Source organism: Pistacia vera, unplaced genomic scaffold, assembly GCF_008641045.1.
Source record: "Pistacia vera cultivar Batoury unplaced genomic scaffold, PisVer_v2 Contig269, whole genome shotgun sequence".
NCBI classification, from domain to species: Eukaryota; Viridiplantae; Streptophyta; class Magnoliopsida; order Sapindales; family Anacardiaceae; genus Pistacia; species Pistacia vera.
Genome location: NW_022196078.1, coordinates 681170 through 698510, shown reverse-complemented (window position 1 = coordinate 698510; position 17341 = coordinate 681170). Strand labels below are relative to the sequence as shown.

The following is a 17341-nucleotide window of genomic DNA, read 5'->3' as shown; positions in this document are numbered from 1 at the left end:
GCGTGTGTTTGAGGGTGTAATGTTTGGAGGGTTTCCAAGCCATAAACAATGCCCCATCAATGGTGCCTACAATGTAACCTGAAGTTTGACACAGTACATGAAGAGGGTACCAATCATCAGACTTCAATGGAAATTTTCTGAAGTATCTGGAAATGATAACCCCCATGGGCAAGAGAGTTCCCATCCTATGATGTTTAGAACCCCATGAGCCTGCAATCAGTAATTAATTATGGCCTCAATAAACTATACATGACATAAAGTGATAAGTTTATGGCTTACATTTCTCATGAGGCGAGGCTTTCATGCAAGATGTTTTGGCCCTTCCTGATCTGAAATTTTCTGTCACTCCAGTACTTTCACCGCATCATGAACTAGAGAAGAAGAATCAACCTGGTGCTGATGAAACACATTATTTTTACTCACAATTTTCATTACAGAAAGTTCGCCATTATGAAAGAAGAAGCTTGAGCAGTACAATGGAAGAAGAGGTAAGATCAAACTCAGGATTACTAGGCAATAGAAAGTCAAAACGTTCTTAACATCAAAACATCTGAACCCAATGAATAAAACAGTACTATTTTCTTTCTTTATAGTCACGGAAAATTGAAATTTCATGCTAAAGTTATCACAGAGGTTATGATGAAACTAAACTAGTTCCACATTAAGCTAAGCTAGACCACAAAATTTACTTTCAAGTACAATACTGGGCCCTTCAGAATATGTGCTTTTCTTATAAGACTGGAGAATCAGTCTGTCCTATATCTTGCTTTAATATCTTTAGACTGTAGATTTTATTCTAATATGCAGCTCTTTTTCTCTTTCCCCAGTATTTAATCTTGACCAGCTTTATTTCTCTTCCTCCTATGTTTTCTAGAGCTGTTCAATATCATTAATACTGCAAAATCAATGTGATTTGGTAGCAAGATAGCAGCTGAGATTCATTGTGTATTTGATTTAATTTGCTTTACAGTTGGGATACAAAATCACAGCAAGGTTTGGAGGCCACTTTTCTTACATCCAATCAAATGGATATTACTGGAGAAGTATTCTGTACGTTTTTGCATGAATCAAGACCACAAAAACATAAACCAAAACTTGTAAATCTTTTTTCCAAAGTCAACTATCTCCCACCAGTTTATATATAAACTCATGCCTTCTCAAGATAAGCATTAATTCCATAGCAAATCCTTATCATCATAGCCATGAAGTTGCTGAACTTAACTTTTCTTCGCCTTAATCTCAGCAACATAATTACTGTCAATGGTCGGGCAACAAACCCAGATGATTACAGTACTGAAGAGTTTACCACTTCTTTAAGAGGGTGAACGGTAGCGCAGCAGAATTTGGCGGCGAATAATTGACTTGTGATCAGTTTCAAGAGTGTGTCGACAGATGAAGAGCAGTCCAGGGCCAGATTGCTGCAAGAAAAAATGTGTAATGTGGAGACAGATAAAGAACTGTGGAATGTGCGGGTACACGTGCCAGTACACTGAAATTTGCTGCAAAGGGCAGTGCGTGAATGCTCATTTGACAACAGAAATTGTGGAGGGTGCGGTAAGAAGTGCAAAAGGGGAGAATACGGTGTGTATGGGATGTGCAATATGCATGATCTATTATGCTGGTTTTACGTACTGATAAACTTGCAGATGTTGAGTTCTGAAATCTGAATTAACACAACAGGTAATGCCTTGTTTATTAAAAATTGACTGATTTTGGATTTCTGCATCAGTTGATCTTCACAATTTTATATTATGGATCCCTTGATTCTTGGCTTTGCCATAACAGGGAAGAAACTTAGGTCAAACTGAACAGTGTGCTTGGGAAGGTGCATAGAATCAAGTTGTTTGCTTCATCTTGAAAAGAAAATAAACAGTTATGCAATAGGACTCAATTTATGCTAATTTAATTTAATCCCTTAAACTATTTCTATAACTTCGGAATTAAGTATCTAATACGTTTAGAGAAAGGCTAAAAACACTCTCCTTTTCACTCTCTTTCCCGTTAACCATTTGACGTGTATACAAAAAGACGAAAGAAAAGACAAAAAAAATAATCATTTATTGTTTATCTTTTTTGTCTCTTGTATATTTGTTATTATAAGATATGAGTAGAAATATAAAGTCATAAGCTTAAGTTTGACATTATCTTTCTCCGATCCGACTCACACCTGGATAAGTTTATGTAGTAAATGAGAATCTAGTCTCCTTGATTTGATACCATTTGTTCTCTGGATGAACGTTTATTAGCTATCCAAAAGACTAATATCTACTACGTTTGTTTGAAGCGAAAAGCCGAAGACTCATTCGATTTCTCTTAATGGTAGAAATCAAAATATCTAACGTGTTTAATCAGAGTAGAAAAGTATATAGATACCATTTGTAGTGAATTGAACCTAAAAATACAAATCAAATCTATATCAAAATGTGATTGACAGAGAGCAATATGCAGGATAGCCAAACACTGCCCAAATATTCTGACTAACGAAATTTATGAAGTCAAAACTCTAAAATAAAGACGTGAAAGCAAGGAGCTGTAATCTCTAAAGTTAGAAGTGCTTCTGTAACTGATTCAATCCATAATATTTAGAAAAACAAATCAATTGGCAACGCGGTGGGCTGTGGGCTTTGAGTTGATCACGTAAACAAAGTCTGCTTATCTTTGCTAAGAGCCGACATCAAATATTTTCCCCATCTCTGTCCTTTCATATGCAGTCAATTTTAAGTGTGAACGTCTAATCTTCAGGGTTACGGAACACCTTATAAGTTCAATGGACTAAGATAATTACACAAATATGATAAGTATAGTTTTCTGTAACTCGAACACAAGGGCCTATGGATATAGCTAACCCTAGTGACAGGCTTGCCATCCGACTGCTGCAACGGCCGCTCTACGAACAATCTTCAAAAATTCATAATTTCTTTATTTGAGCTCCGATTCTCAAACCGTTTGTTCTTACACAATTTCGATTCTTTACTCTTCAACGTGCATGCTCGAAATTCTCATTTTTCAGCACCTAAATATCTGAAAACGCACAAAACATAACTGTGATTGTAGAAAACAAAAGAAGTATCGAAGTTAAGTAAAATTAGCAAATTAAACATAATTCTCACACAAAATACCCCTAAAATCACAAAGTATGAATGCACTTTCAAACACTCATCTCCGACCATAAGGGGAGAGATCCCATTAGCATTTTCCAATTTCGCTATGATAAGTCAAGTTTCTGAATAAGGAAATTTAATGTACAGCTTCATTGAATTGATCCATTACATGTACATATACCATGTATTTTAACTAATTGGGTTCTTCTCCCCTCAATTTTTTTCCTTACTTTTGAATTCTGGCTTAATCTTCAATTTTCAGCCTAACTTCAGTTTACTTACACATTAATTGATAACGACAATTCATTACAGAAATTAAACTTATTCATCCCTTCCCCATTTAGATTTCCTATAAATACCTCTCAGTTCAACCTTCCTCAAAAACCACAACTTTTTCATATAATAATATATTCATTCTTAGCTTCTAAAATGAAGTCATCAAACATCTTACTCCAGTTCTTGGCAACAATATTATTTTTTCTAGCCATTTCAGTGCCACAATTACATGCAAATATTGAAGCAACAGGACGTCGCTTCCTTCTGCAGGCTTATTCTACGCCTCCGCGGGCTGCGATGACTTGCAACAAGTACCCGATTGTTTGTCGAGGCAAGGGCAGTCCGGGGCCTAACTGCTGCAACAAGCAATGTGTCAATGTGCTGACAGACAAACTCAACTGCGGAAAGTGTGGAAAGAAATGCAAGTACTCAGAAATGTGTTGCCAAGGAGCGTGTGTGAATCCTTCTGTGAATGAGAAACATTGCGGCAAATGCAACAACAAGTGCAAGAAGGGAGGCTCCTGTGTTTATGGATTATGCAGCTACGCCTAGACGTCTGCCATGTTTTCTGCTTCTATATAGTTGATTATATATATAGCAAATTACCATGCATGATTTATTATATAAATAACTGTGTGTGTTTTTAGGGTTGATTGATGTGGGGAAAACTGTTTTTTTAACAGGGAAGCCTATATCAGTCTTGATCGATGGCTCTTGCCTGCATTACTTCATATTAAATTACATCTTTAATATATAATAATAATACAATAAATAACTTTGTTTGTATTGTCATGAAAACTTCCTGTTCTTACGAAAATCCGGAACAAGCTTGTGATATTCAATTGATCTCAGTAGAACTAAATAAGATGTGTGCGTGGTTAATGAAAATCAGCAAGAAATAAATCTATGTAAAAAAAAGAAAAAAATAGAGACCATTTTTAAAATGATTCGGCAAGTTAAAACCAAGCCTAGGTCCACTATAATGTTATTAAGATGTTTACGAAATAGCTGTTGTCTTACAATAATGATTTCTCTCTCTCAAGGTTCAAATAATTGTTCTTGGGTTTTTATACTATGAAAATATAATTGTTACAAGAAAAATTTTAGGGATAATGACGTAATTTTAAAAAGTTAATTTCATGATTATTGGCATGGTTGACAGCCTGAAACTATGGGGACTGTTCTTATGATCTTCTCTTTGGTTTTAGGAGATAATGTTTATCTATTATTTAAAAGTAATTGTCAAACAACTCGCTCCAATCTACTATTTACCTCGAGCTATAGCTCGCTCCGAGCTGATCACACATTGCACAACAGTTTCATAGTTGTCTGTTCTCCTTCACTGAGCCATCCAAAACTCAACTATTTGTCTTTGGAACTCTTGGAACAATTAATTTATATGCTTATTTTTAATTAAAAACGTAATTTTATATTCACTTAATGAGAGTTTTCAAAAATTTTGTATCATATAATTATATTTTATTCAATTAATTTACTAAGAAATTAAAAATATGATGAAAAAGGCTACACCCACATCCTCTTCTCACAAATTTCCTCTTACAACCCCGATATGACAGTTCGCAATTGATCAGCTCATAATGAGTTTTACTTGATAAATTATGGGTTGATAATTGGAGCTCTCACGTCGAGGTGTGGAAGAAAATTTATGAAAAAGGTTGTTGGTGTAGATTACTCATAAACACTTACTTGTACAGTTGCGAATGTAAATACAGGATGCCGAGGATGCGATGTGTTTTGGGTGTAATGTTTGGAGGAGTTTCAAGCCATAAACCAATGCCCCATCCAATGGTGCCTACAATTAACCTGAAGTTTGACACAGTACATGAAGAGGGTACCAATCATCGACTTCAATGGAAATTTTCTGAAGTATCTGGAAATGATAACCCCCATGGGCAAGAGAGTTCCCCATCCTATGATGTTTAGAACCCCATGAGCCTGCAATTCAGTAATTAATTATGGCCTCAATCAACTATTACATGACATAAAAGTGATAAGTTTTGCTTACATTTCTCATGAGGCGAGGCTTTCTATGCAAGATGTTTTGGCCCTTCCCTGATCTGAAATTTTCTGTCACTCCAGTACTTTCACCGCTATCATGAACTAGAGAAGAAGAATCAACCTGGTGCTGATGAAACACATTATTTTTACTCACAATTTTCATTACAGAAGTTCGCCATTATGAAAGAAGAAGCTTGAGCAGTACAAATGAAGAAAGAGGAAGATCAAACTCAGGATTACTAGGCAATAGAAAGTCATAACGTTCTTAACATCAAAACATCTGAACCCAATGAATAAAACAGTACTATTTCTTTCTTTATAGTCACGGAAAATTGAAATTTCATGCTAAAGTTATCCAGGAGGTTATGATGAAACCTAAACTAGTTCCCATTAAGCTAAGCTGAGACCACAAAATTTTACTTTCAAGTACAACTACTGGGCCCTCAGAATATGTGCTTTTCTTAAAGACTGGAGAATCATGTCTGTCCTATTCTTGCTTTAATTCTTAGACTGTAGATTTTATTCTAATATGCAGCTCCTTTTTCTCTTCCCCAGTTATTTAATCTTTTGACCAGCTTTATTTCTCTTCCTCCTATGTTTCTTTAGAGCTGTTCAATATCATTAATACTGCAAAAATCAATGTGATTTGGTAGCAAGATAGCAGCTGAGATTCATTGTGTATTTGATTTAATTTGCTTTACAGTTGGGATACAAAATCACAGCAAGGTTTGGAAGGCCACTTTCTTACATCCAATCAAATGGATATTACTGGAAGAAGTATTCTGTACGTTTTTTGCATGAATCAAGACCACAAACACATAAACCAAAACTTGTAAATTCATTTTTTCCAAAGTCAACTATCTCCCACAGTTTAACTATAAAACTCATGCCTTCTCAAGATATAGCATTAATTCCCCTAGCAAATCCTCTATCATCATAGCCATGAAGTTGCTGAACTTAACTCTCTTCTTCGCCTTAATCTCAGCAACATTAATTACTGTCAATGGTGTCGAGGCAACAAACCCAGATGATTACAGTACTGAAGAGTTACCACTTCTTTAAGGGGGTGAACCGGCTCTTAGCGCAGCAGAATTTGGCGGCGAATAATATGACTTGTGATCAGTTTCCAGAGTGTGTCGACAGATGAAGAGCAGTCCAGGGCCAGATTGCTGCAAGAAAAAATGTGTAAATGTGGAGACAGATAAATTGAACTGTGGAATGTGCGGGTACACGTGCAAGTACACTGAAATTTGCTGCAAAGGGCAGTGCGTGAATGCTTCATTGACAACAAAATTGTGGAGGGTGCGGTAAGAAGTGCAAAAGGGGAGAATACTGTGTTATGGGATGTGCAATTATGCATGATCTATTATTGCTGGTTTTACGTACTGATAAACTTCAGATGTTGAGTTCTGAAATCTGAATTAACACAACAGTGTAATGCTCTTGTTTTATTAAATATTGACTGATTTTGGATTTCTGCATCAGTTGATCTTCACATTTTATATTTTGGATCCCTTGATTCTTGGCTTTGCCATAACAGGGAAGAAACTTAGGTCAAACTGAACATGTGTGCTTGGGGAAGGTGCATAGAATCAAGTTGTTTGCTTCATCTTGTAAAAGAAAATAAAACATTAATGCAATAGGACTCAATTTCATGATTTATTTAATCCCTTAAACATTCTATAAACTTCGGAATAAGTTAATACGTTTTAGAGAGGCTAAAAACACTCTCTTTTCACTCTCTTTCGTTAACCATTTGACGTGTATACAAAAGACAAAAGAAAGACAAAGAAAATAATCATTTATTGTTTATCTTTTTTGTCTCTTGTATATTTGTTATTATAAGATATGAGTAGAATATAAAGTATAAGCTTAAGTTTTGACATTATCTTTATCCGATCCGACTCACACCTGGATAAGTTTATGTAGTAAATGAGAATCTAGTCTCCTTGATTTGATACCATTTGTTCTCTGGATGAACTTTATTAACTATCCAAAAGACTAATGTTATTACGTTTGTTTGAAGCGAAAAGCCGAAGACTCATTCGATTTCTCTTAATGGTAGAAATCAAAATATCTAACGTGTTTAATCAGAGTAGAAAAGTATATAGATCCATTTGTAGTGAATTGAACCTAAAAATACAAATCAAATCTAATCAAATTGTGGTTGACGTACAGCTACAATCACGGTTTGAAGTATTGAATTTCCCATTCAACTGACAATATTGGAAATTTTCTAATGACCATTGTTAACAAAACTATTCAACTTACATTCTTCTCCACTGAGATTCACTTGGATAAAGACTTTTAATAGCTTTCTTCCCATGATTGCTACCATACGATCAAGATAATCAGCCATCTGCAGAATGAAATTAAACAAAATGAGACTTGCCAAGGCCATCCAAAGAACTTCCACTAATAAGGGTACTCAGTTCAGTGAACAAGTCAATAATTCTCAGTACATCATACTCAAATCTCCAGTACTTAAAACCAAAAACAAAAGGAATAAATAAAAGAACCGCAAACTCAAGTCTCATGACATAACAAAACCTGGCAAAAAAATTTACCTTCTTGTCATCCACAGTTTCTACCATTGCAAGGTTTGGCAAACCAGCTGCACCACCAACAGATGATTTATAAACAATCAGACATCAGATTTCATTCTCCAGCAATCAAACACAAAAAAAAAAAAAAAAATGCAAATAAAGAAAATAAAAAAGATCATTACTTAGCACAGCTTTCACTTGTTGCTCTGTATAATCCCAATAAAATACCACTCTATTTCCTCTGGATGCTGCAGGTTCAAATCTGGCTAAAAATGTCAAAAACTTCCCTTCACAATAAAGGCAAAATCGAAACATCAAATTTTCAATACCCATCATGTGAAACTTTAATATTATTCAAGACTTAGAACAAACCAAACGAACGTTGAAAATAAAATATTTCTAAAAATAACCAAACAAAAGTACCAGAGTAGCTTCCTCGACGAGTTCTTGAACGTGGTTTTTACCGAAGCATCGACGACCGGCGTCATAAACTTAATGTAGGAAAGACAACGATTTGGTTTTGCTCACGGAAAATATTCGGATCCGGTCCGGCCCGCTACCGACCTGGTGAACTCTTTGGATAACGGAACGGAGCACCGCCGCAGCAACGCCATCTGTGGCGGCTGAGGACGCAGCCATTCCTTCGTCGTTGATGTCACTGTTATGGCCTCTCGTGCTGCCTGCCTTTCTTCTTGTTCTGGATAACGGTGCGTATATAGCCAGAATTGCAACGATGCTGTGTCGTTGATCTTTGCAATCAATCATACGACTATGCGTGTCTTCACCCATTCGTGCCAAGTCAGATTAGTGTGAATTTGATATAACGTGGATTCGATGTCTCGTTTGAGTATTCGATCATTGATCGCGTAAATTGATCTTAAACCTTTCGTTTAAAAAAATTACAGTGTTTTCTTTCATTTTATTTAAGTGCATTGAGAATATTTTATATAGCCAAATTAATTTATTTGGGTGAAACCAGATTCTGAAAGGCTAAAAATGGAGACAAGATTCTGAAAGGCTAAAAAAGGAGACAAGGAAATTTTTAAAAAAAAAATTGGATTACAGTAATAATTCCATTTATTTGGGTGCACAGTTTAATAAGATTCAGGAAATAAAAATGAAAGCAACAAAATCAAGTACTGAAATTGTACATGTTGTTTTCAAAAGCCATTTGCTGTTGAATTCTAGACTTGATGATCCATCTAATAATCTCCAGTGCAAACACAACACAAGCCAATACTGCAAGAATTCCCACATATACCAGTTTCCATCTTTCAGCATGAGTTTGATGCATTATCCCTTGAAATATATTCGCTATGCTTAAACCTATCACTGCATATCCCATCACATGATGGTAGATCTCCCAACACCTCCTGCATTCATCTTCTCTCCTCGCTTGCAGCAGTACTGCCGTCAACATCTGCAAACACAGTATGCCAACATCTCTGCATCTGAGAATTCTTATTTCTTTATTTAACGATAAATAACTGATGAGCTATAGAACACGNCTCGACGAGTTCTTGAACGTGGTTTTTACCGAAGCATCGACGACCGGCGTCATAAACTTTATGTAGGAAAGACAACGATTTGGTTTTGCTCACGGAAAATATTCGGATCCGGTCCGGCCCGCTACCGACCTGGTGAACTCTTTGGATAACGGAACGGAGCACCGCCGCAGCAACGCCATCTGTGGCGGCTGAGGACGCAGCCATTCCTTCGTCGTTGATGTCACTGTTATGGCCTCTCGTGCTGCCTGCCTTTCTTCTTGTTCTGGATAACGGTGCGTATATAGCCAGAATTGCAACGATGCTGTGTCGTTGATCTTTGCAATCAATCATACGACTATGCGTGTCTTCACCCATTCGTGCCAAGTCAGATTAGTGTGAATTTGATATAACGTGGATTCGATGTCTCGTTTGAGTATTCGATCATTGATCGCGTAAATTGATCTTAAACCTTTCGTTTAAAAAAATTACAGTGTTTTCTTTCATTTTATTTAAGTGCATTGAGAATATTTTATATAGCCAAATTAATTTATTTGGGTGAAACCAGATTCTGAAAGGCTAAAAATGGAGACAAGATTCTGAAAGGCTAAAAAAGGAGACAAGGAAATTTTTAAAAAAAAAATTGGATTACAGTAATAATTCCATTTATTTGGGTGCACAGTTTAATAAGATTCAGGAAATAAAAATGAAAGCAACAAAATCAAGTACTGAAATTGTACATGTTGTTTTCAAAAGCCATTTGCTGTTGAATTCTAGACTTGATGATCCATCGAATAATCTCCAGTGCAAACACAACACAAGCCAATACTGCAAGAATTCCCACATATACCAGTTTCCATCTTTCAGCATGAGCTTGATGCATTATCCCTTGAAATATATTCGCTATGCTTAAACCTATCACTGCATATCCCATCACATGATGGTAGATCTCCCAACACCTCCTGCATTCATCTTCTCTCCTCGCTTGCAGCAGTACTGTCGTCAACATCTGCAAACACAGTATGCCAACATCTCTGCATCTGAGAATTCTTATTTCTTTATTTAACGATAAATAACTGATGAGCTATAGAACACGGAAAAGGCTAAACCCACATCCTCTTCTCACAAAATTCCTCTAACAACACAGATATGACAATTCGCAATTGATCAGCTCATAATGAGTTTTACTTGATAAATTAAAGGTTGAATAATTGTGAGCTCTCACATCGAGGTTGTGAAAGAAAATTTATGAAAAAGGTTATAGGTGTAGCATTACTCATAAAACACTTACTTGTACAGTTGCGAATGTAAATACAAGGATGCCGAGGATGCGATGTGTTTTAAGGGTGTAATGTTTGGAGGAGTTTCCAAGCCATAAACCAATGCCCCATCCAATGGTGCCTACAATGTAACCTGAAGTTTGACACAGTACATGAAGAGGGTACCAATCATCAGACTTCAATGGAAATTTTCTGAAGTATCTGGAAATGATAACCCCCATGGGCAAGAGAGTTCCCCATCCTATGATGTTTAGAACCCCATGAGCCTGCAATTCAGTAATTAAGTATGGCCTCAATCAAATATTACATGACATAAAAGTGATAAATTTATGCTTACATTTCTCATGAGGCGAGGCTTTCTATGCAAGATGTTTTGGCCCTTCCCTGATCTGAAATTTTCTGTCACTCCAGTACTTTCACCGCTATCATGAACTAGAGAAGAAGAATCAACCTGGTGCTGATGAAACACATTATTTTTACTCACAATTTTCATTACAGAAAGTTCGCCATTATTGAAAGAAGAAGCTTGAGCAGTACAAATGGAAGAAAGAGGTAAGATCAAACTCAGGATTACTAGGCAATAGAAAGTCATAACGTTCTTAACATCAAAACATCTGAACCCAATGAATAAAACAGTACTATTTTCTTTCTTTATAGTCACGGAAAATTGAAATTTCATGCTAAAGTTATCCAGGAGGTTATGATGAAACCTAAACTAGTTCCACATTAAGCTAAGCTAGACCACAAAATTTTACTTTCAAGTACAACTACTGGGCCCTTCAGAATATGTGCTTTTCTTATAAGACTGGAGAATCATGTCTGTCCTATGTCTTGCTTTAATATCTTCAGACTGTAGATTTTATTCTAATATGCAGCTCCTTTTTTCTCTTTCCCCAGTTATTTAATCTTTTGACCAGCTTTATTTCTCTTCCTCCTATGTTTTCTTTAGAGCTGTTCAATATCATTAATACTGCAAAAATCAATGTGATTTGGTAGCAAGATAGCAGCTGAGATTCATTGTGTATTTGATTTAATTTGCTTTACAGTTGGGATACAAAATCACAGCAAGGTTTGGAAGGCCACTTTTCTTCACATCCAATCAAATGGATATTACTGGAAGAAGTATTCTGTACGTTTTTTGCATGAATCAAGACCACAAACACATAAACCAAAACTTGTAAATTCATTTTTTCCAAAGTCAACTATCTCCCACCAGTTTAACTATATAAACTCATGCCTTCTCAAGATATAGCATTAATTCCCACCTAGCAAATCCTCTTATCATCATAGCCATGAAGTTGCTGAACTTAACTCTCTTCTTCGCCTTAATCTCAGCAACATTAATTACTGTCAATGGTGTCGAGGCAACAAACCCAGATGATTACAGTACTGAAGAGCTTACCACTTCTTTAAGAGGGGTGAACCGGCTCTTAGCGCAGCAGAATTTGGCGGCGAATAATATGACTTGTGATCAGTTTCCAAGAGTGTGTCGACAGATGAAGAGCAGTCCAGGGCCAGATTGCTGCAAGAAAAAATGTGTAAATGTGGAGACAGATAAATTGAACTGTGGAATGTGCGGGTACACGTGCAAGTACACTGAAATTTGCTGCAAAGGGCAGTGCGTGAATGCTTCATTTGACAACAGAAATTGTGGAGGGTGCGGTAAGAAGTGCAAAAGGGGAGAATACTGTGTTTATGGGATGTGCAATTATGCATGATCTATTATTGCTGGTTTTACGTACTGATAAACTTGCAGATGTTGAGTTCTGAAATCTGAATTAACACAACAGTGTAATGCTCTTGTTTTATTAAATAATTTGACTGATTTTGGATTTCTGCATCAGTTGATCTTCACAATTTTATATTTATGGATCCCTTGATTCTTGGCTTTGCCATAACAGGGAAGAAACTTAGGTCAAACTGAACATGTGTGCTTGGGGAAGGTGCATAGAATCAAGTTGTTTGCTTCATCTTGTAAAAGAAAATAAAACAGTTAATGCAATAGGACTCAATTTCATGCTATTTTAATTTAATCCCTTAAACTATTTCTATAACTTCGGAATTAAGTATCTAATACGTTTAGAGAAAGGCTAAAAACACTCTCCTTTTCACTCTCTTTCCCGTTAACCATTTGACGTGTATACAAAGAGACAAAAGAAAAGACAAAGAAAATAATCATTTATTGTTTATCTTTTTTGTCTCTTGTATATTTGTTATTATAAGATATGAGTAGAAATATAAAGTCATAAGCTTAAGTTTGACATTATCTTTATCCGATCCGACTCACACCTGGATAAGTTTATGTAGTAAATGAGAATCTAGTCTCCTTAATTTGATACCATTTGTTCTCTGGATGAACATTTATTAACTATCCAAAAGACTAATATCTACTACGTTTGTTTGAAGCGAAAAGCCGAAGACTCATTCGATTTCTCTTAATGGTAGAAATCAAAATATCTAACGTGTTTAATCAGAGTAGAAAAGTATATAGATACCATTTGTAGTGAATTGAACCTAAAAATACAAATCAAATCTATATCAAAATGTGATTGACTGAGAGCAATATGCAGGATAGCCAAACACTGCCCAAATATTCTGACTAACGAAATTTATGAAGTCAAAACTCTAAAATAAAGACGTGAAAGCAAGGAGCTGTAATCTCTAAAGTTAGAAGTGCTTCTGTAACTGATTCAATCCATAATATTTAGAAAAACAAATCAATTGGCAACGCGGTGGGCTGTGGGCTTTGAGTTGATCACGTAAACAAAGTCTGCTTATCTTTGCTAAGAGCCGACATCAAATATTTTCCCCATCTCTGTCCTTTCATATGCAGTCAATTTTAAGTGTGAACGTCTAATCTTCAGGGTTACGGAACACCTTATAAGTTCAATGGACTAAGATAATTACACAAATATGATAAGTATAGTTTTCTGTAACTCGAACACAAGGGCCTATGGATATAGCTAACCCTAGTGACAGGCTTGCCATCCGACTGCTGCAACGGCCGCTCTACGAACAATCTTCAAAAATTCATAATTTCTTTATTTGAGCTCCGATTCTCAAACCGTTTGTTCTTACACAATTTCGATTCTTTACTCTTCAACGTGCATGCTCGAAATTCTCATTTTTCAGCACCTAAATATCTGAAAACGCACAAAACATAACTGTGATTGTAGAAAACAAAAGAAGTATCGAAGTTAAGTAAAATTAGCAAATTAAACATAATTCTCACACAAAATACCCCTAAAATCACAAAGTATGAATGCACTTTCAAACACTCATCTCCGACCATAAGGGGAGAGATCCCATTAGCATTTTCCAATTTCGCTATGATAAGTCAAGTTTCTGAATAAGGAAATTTAATGTACAGCTTCATTGAATTGATCCATTACATGTACATATACCATGTATTTTAACTAATTGGGTTCTTCTCCCCTCAATTTTTTTCCTTACTTTTGAATTCTGGCTTAATCTTCAATTTTCAGCCTAACTTCAGTTTACTTACACATTAATTGATAACGACAATTCATTACAGAAATTAAACTTATTCATCCCTTCCCCATTTAGATTTCCTATAAATACCTCTCAGTTCAACCTTCCTCAAAAACCACAACTTTTTCATATAATAATATATTCATTCTTAGCTTCTAAAATGAAGTCATCAAACATCTTACTCCAGTTCTTGGCAACAATATTATTTTTTCTAGCCATTTCAGTGCCACAATTACATGCAAATATTGAAGCAACAGGACGTCGCTTCCTTCTGCAGGCTTATTCTACGCCTCCGCGGGCTGCGATGACTTGCAACAAGTACCCGATTGTTTGTCGAGGCAAGGGCAGTCCGGGGCCTAACTGCTGCAACAAGCAATGTGTCAATGTGCTGACAGACAAACTCAACTGCGGAAAGTGTGGAAAGAAATGCAAGTACTCAGAAATGTGTTGCCAAGGAGCGTGTGTGAATCCTTCTGTGAATGAGAAACATTGCGGCAAATGCAACAACAAGTGCAAGAAGGGAGGCTCCTGTGTTTATGGATTATGCAGCTACGCCTAGACGTCTGCCATGTTTTCTGCTTCTATATAGTTGATTATATATATAGCAAATTACCATGCATGATTTATTATATAAACAACTGTGTGTGTTTTTAGGGTTGATTGATGTGGGAAAACTGTTTTTGTAACAGGGAAGCCTATATCAGTCTTCATCGTTGGCTCTTGCCTGCATTACTTCATATTAAATTACATCTTTAATATATAATAATAATACAATAAGTAAATTTGTTTGTATTGCCATGAAAACTTCCTGCTGTTATGAAAATCCAGAGCAAGCTTGTGATATTCAATTGATCTTGGTGGAATTAAATAAGATGTGTGCGTGATTAATGAAAATTGACAAGAAATAAATCTAGGTGAAAAGAAGAAAGAAATAGAGGCGATTTTTAAAATGGTTCGGTAAATTGAAACCAAGCCTAAGTCTACTGTAATGTTATTAAGATGTTTACGAAATAGCTATTGCCTTACATTAATGATCTCTCTCCTCTCAAGTTTTTTAGACCCCTTTTACAACTTTCTTGGGTTTTTATACTGTGAAAGTATAATTGTTATAAGAGTAATTCTAGGGATAATGACATGATTTTAAGAAGTTAATCTCATGGTTCTTGGCATTGTTGATAGCCCGAAACTATGGGGATTGTTCTTGTGATCTTCTCTTTGGTTTTAGGATTTAGAAGTGCCTGTGGAACAACTCGCTCCAATCTAGCTCGCTCCGAGCTGATCGCACATCATTGCACTTTCATATTTGTCTGTTCTCTTTCAGTGAGCCATCCAAAACTCAACTACTTATCTTTGGAACTCTTGGAACAATTGTTTTTAATTAAAAATGTAATTTTATATTCACTTAATGAGAGTTTTTAAAAATTTTGTATCATATAATTATATTTTATTCAATTAATTTACTAAGAAATTAAAAATATGACGAAAACTTATACTTAATCATCTGGAGAAAAAATTAAAATTCATCTTCTTTTAACTTTTTTCACTGGGATTGCATGCAGTAAATATTATCATATAGAAGCTAATTACTTCTGGGTAAAACATAATTAAAAGTCGGACTCTGACCCATCATATAAATGATAGATTTCAACTAAAAAGTCAACTCCTTTAACTGCCAAAAAAAAAATCCCTTACATAATTTTGACGAGAATAATATTATGTTTACTCACCATCTTACTATCCTTTGTAAATATAACATATAGTATAGATATTATGTGTAATTTTAACAAAGGTAATAAAATAGTTAATAAAACTCGTGAATAAGCATAGCATTTCTGTTTTGACTAAATCCCTAAATGTATAAAAAATGATAGGTAAATGAAATTCTTTAGACCCATGGGACCGGCCCGGTCCTAGAACCAATCCTAGGGACCGGTTCGGCCTGAAAGTTTTCATGGGCCTAAGCTAATGGTTTTATACTAATTAAGTTGAAAAAGCATGCATTGTTTGAATGAAAACTACTCCTAATCCTATACTTCTAATTTCAGGTAAAAAAGAAGTAGATGATGCTAAATGCTAAATATTGCTAATATTGACTTTGAATAATATAACTCCAATCAGGAGCACCTGCGGTGGCCATTACTTTTGACGTTTATACTGGATATAGGCAACATCTTATCCTAAATAAATGTTTGTCCTTTTCAATGTTCAACAATATCTAAAAATAGTATGGACAAATCATCTGTGCATACAGTATAGGAGATTTTTTTCAAGAAAAAGTACTGTAAAGATTGCAACTAGGCAATGGCAATGTGAAGAGTATACGACACTTTCCCACCCAAGGTTTGGCGAAACTATAAGCTCTCACCCCTGGTTTCATAAATTGTAGATTCCTTCCCTTAAATTGATACGATTACTTTTTTCTCAAAATAACTCCTACATCTCAAATTTCTCTCAAATAACTCTTAGAGATCCTGACCTAATTCTGACGCCATTGGACCTCCTTGACACCACCATCAGCACCCCCTTATCCTCCTCATCAAAACCCCTAACTTTTCCTATCCTCCTCACCAAAATCCCTAACTTTTCCACCTGCCGAGGTGCTTGAATTTGGCTAGAAAGGTGCGATAGAAAGCAAAAACCTAAGGGAGAGGCGGAGGCAATCAACGGCCAAATGCGATTGAAGATGTTGGGTGGTTTTAGTGGGGGGAAGCCAGTGATGCTAAAACCTTGGGTGATTGTGAGGGTTTTGATGTAGGGGTTGAGGGGATTGTAATGGTAGTGTCAAGAGGGGTTGATTGCGCTAGAAATAGGCCGGATTGACCTAAAATCGTCGGTGGGATGAATTTGAGAAGTGAAAGGTTATTTTAAAATTTCTGATGGGGTGAATTTGAGAAGTGAATGGTTATTTTGAAATTTTGATCTTTAAAATGACCATTTTACCCTTTTAACTATTAAATTAAATAGTTTTCTATTAATTTAAGGGTGGGAATCTGCAATTTATGAAACTAAGGGTGAGAACTGTACATTCGCCAAACCTTGGGTGGGAAAATGTCGTTTACTCCAATGTGAATTATTGTCATCATCACCTGCAGCCTGGAGTTGAAAAGTCTTATACATGATGTACATGCATGTGTTATAGATTA

General features: G+C 35.7%; 3 protein-coding genes across 4 annotated transcripts; 2 read left to right on the top strand and 1 right to left on the bottom strand.

Moving 5' to 3' along the window:
• The first annotated feature begins 3530 nt into the window (after window positions 1-3530).
• Window positions 3531-3929, top strand: LOC116133373 (stigma-specific STIG1-like protein 1). Its single transcript, XM_031419079.1, has one exon. It carries the CDS (start codon window positions 3531-3533, stop codon window positions 3927-3929), a length of 399 nt encoding a protein of 132 aa, XP_031274939.1.
• Window positions 3930-8922: 4993 nt separating this feature from the next.
• Window positions 8923-11414, bottom strand: LOC116133404 (cytochrome b561 and DOMON domain-containing protein At4g12980-like). Of its 2 annotated transcripts, none has more exons than XM_031419108.1 (3): window positions 11044-11413; window positions 10718-10972; window positions 8923-9362 (listed from the first exon to the last, which is right to left on the bottom strand). In XM_031419108.1, the coding sequence occupies exons 1-3, from the start codon at window positions 11383-11385 to the stop codon at window positions 9075-9077; spliced, it is 885 nt and encodes a 294-aa protein (XP_031274968.1). In that variant the 5' UTR covers window positions 11386-11413; the 3' UTR covers window positions 8923-9074. The 2 variants fall into 2 exon arrangements, with proteins under 2 accessions (XP_031274968.1, XP_031274967.1); XM_031419107.1 differs by lacking the exon at window positions 8923-9362 and adding an exon at window positions 9996-10435 and having other exon boundaries at window positions 11044-11414.
• Window positions 11415-11918: 504 nt separating this feature from the next.
• Window positions 11919-12713, top strand: LOC116133401 (stigma-specific STIG1-like protein 1). The gene has a single exon (XM_031419104.1). It carries the CDS (start codon window positions 11999-12001, stop codon window positions 12422-12424), a length of 426 nt encoding a protein of 141 aa, XP_031274964.1. The 5' UTR covers window positions 11919-11998; the 3' UTR covers window positions 12425-12713.
• The last annotated feature ends 4628 nt before the right edge of the window (window positions 12714-17341 follow it).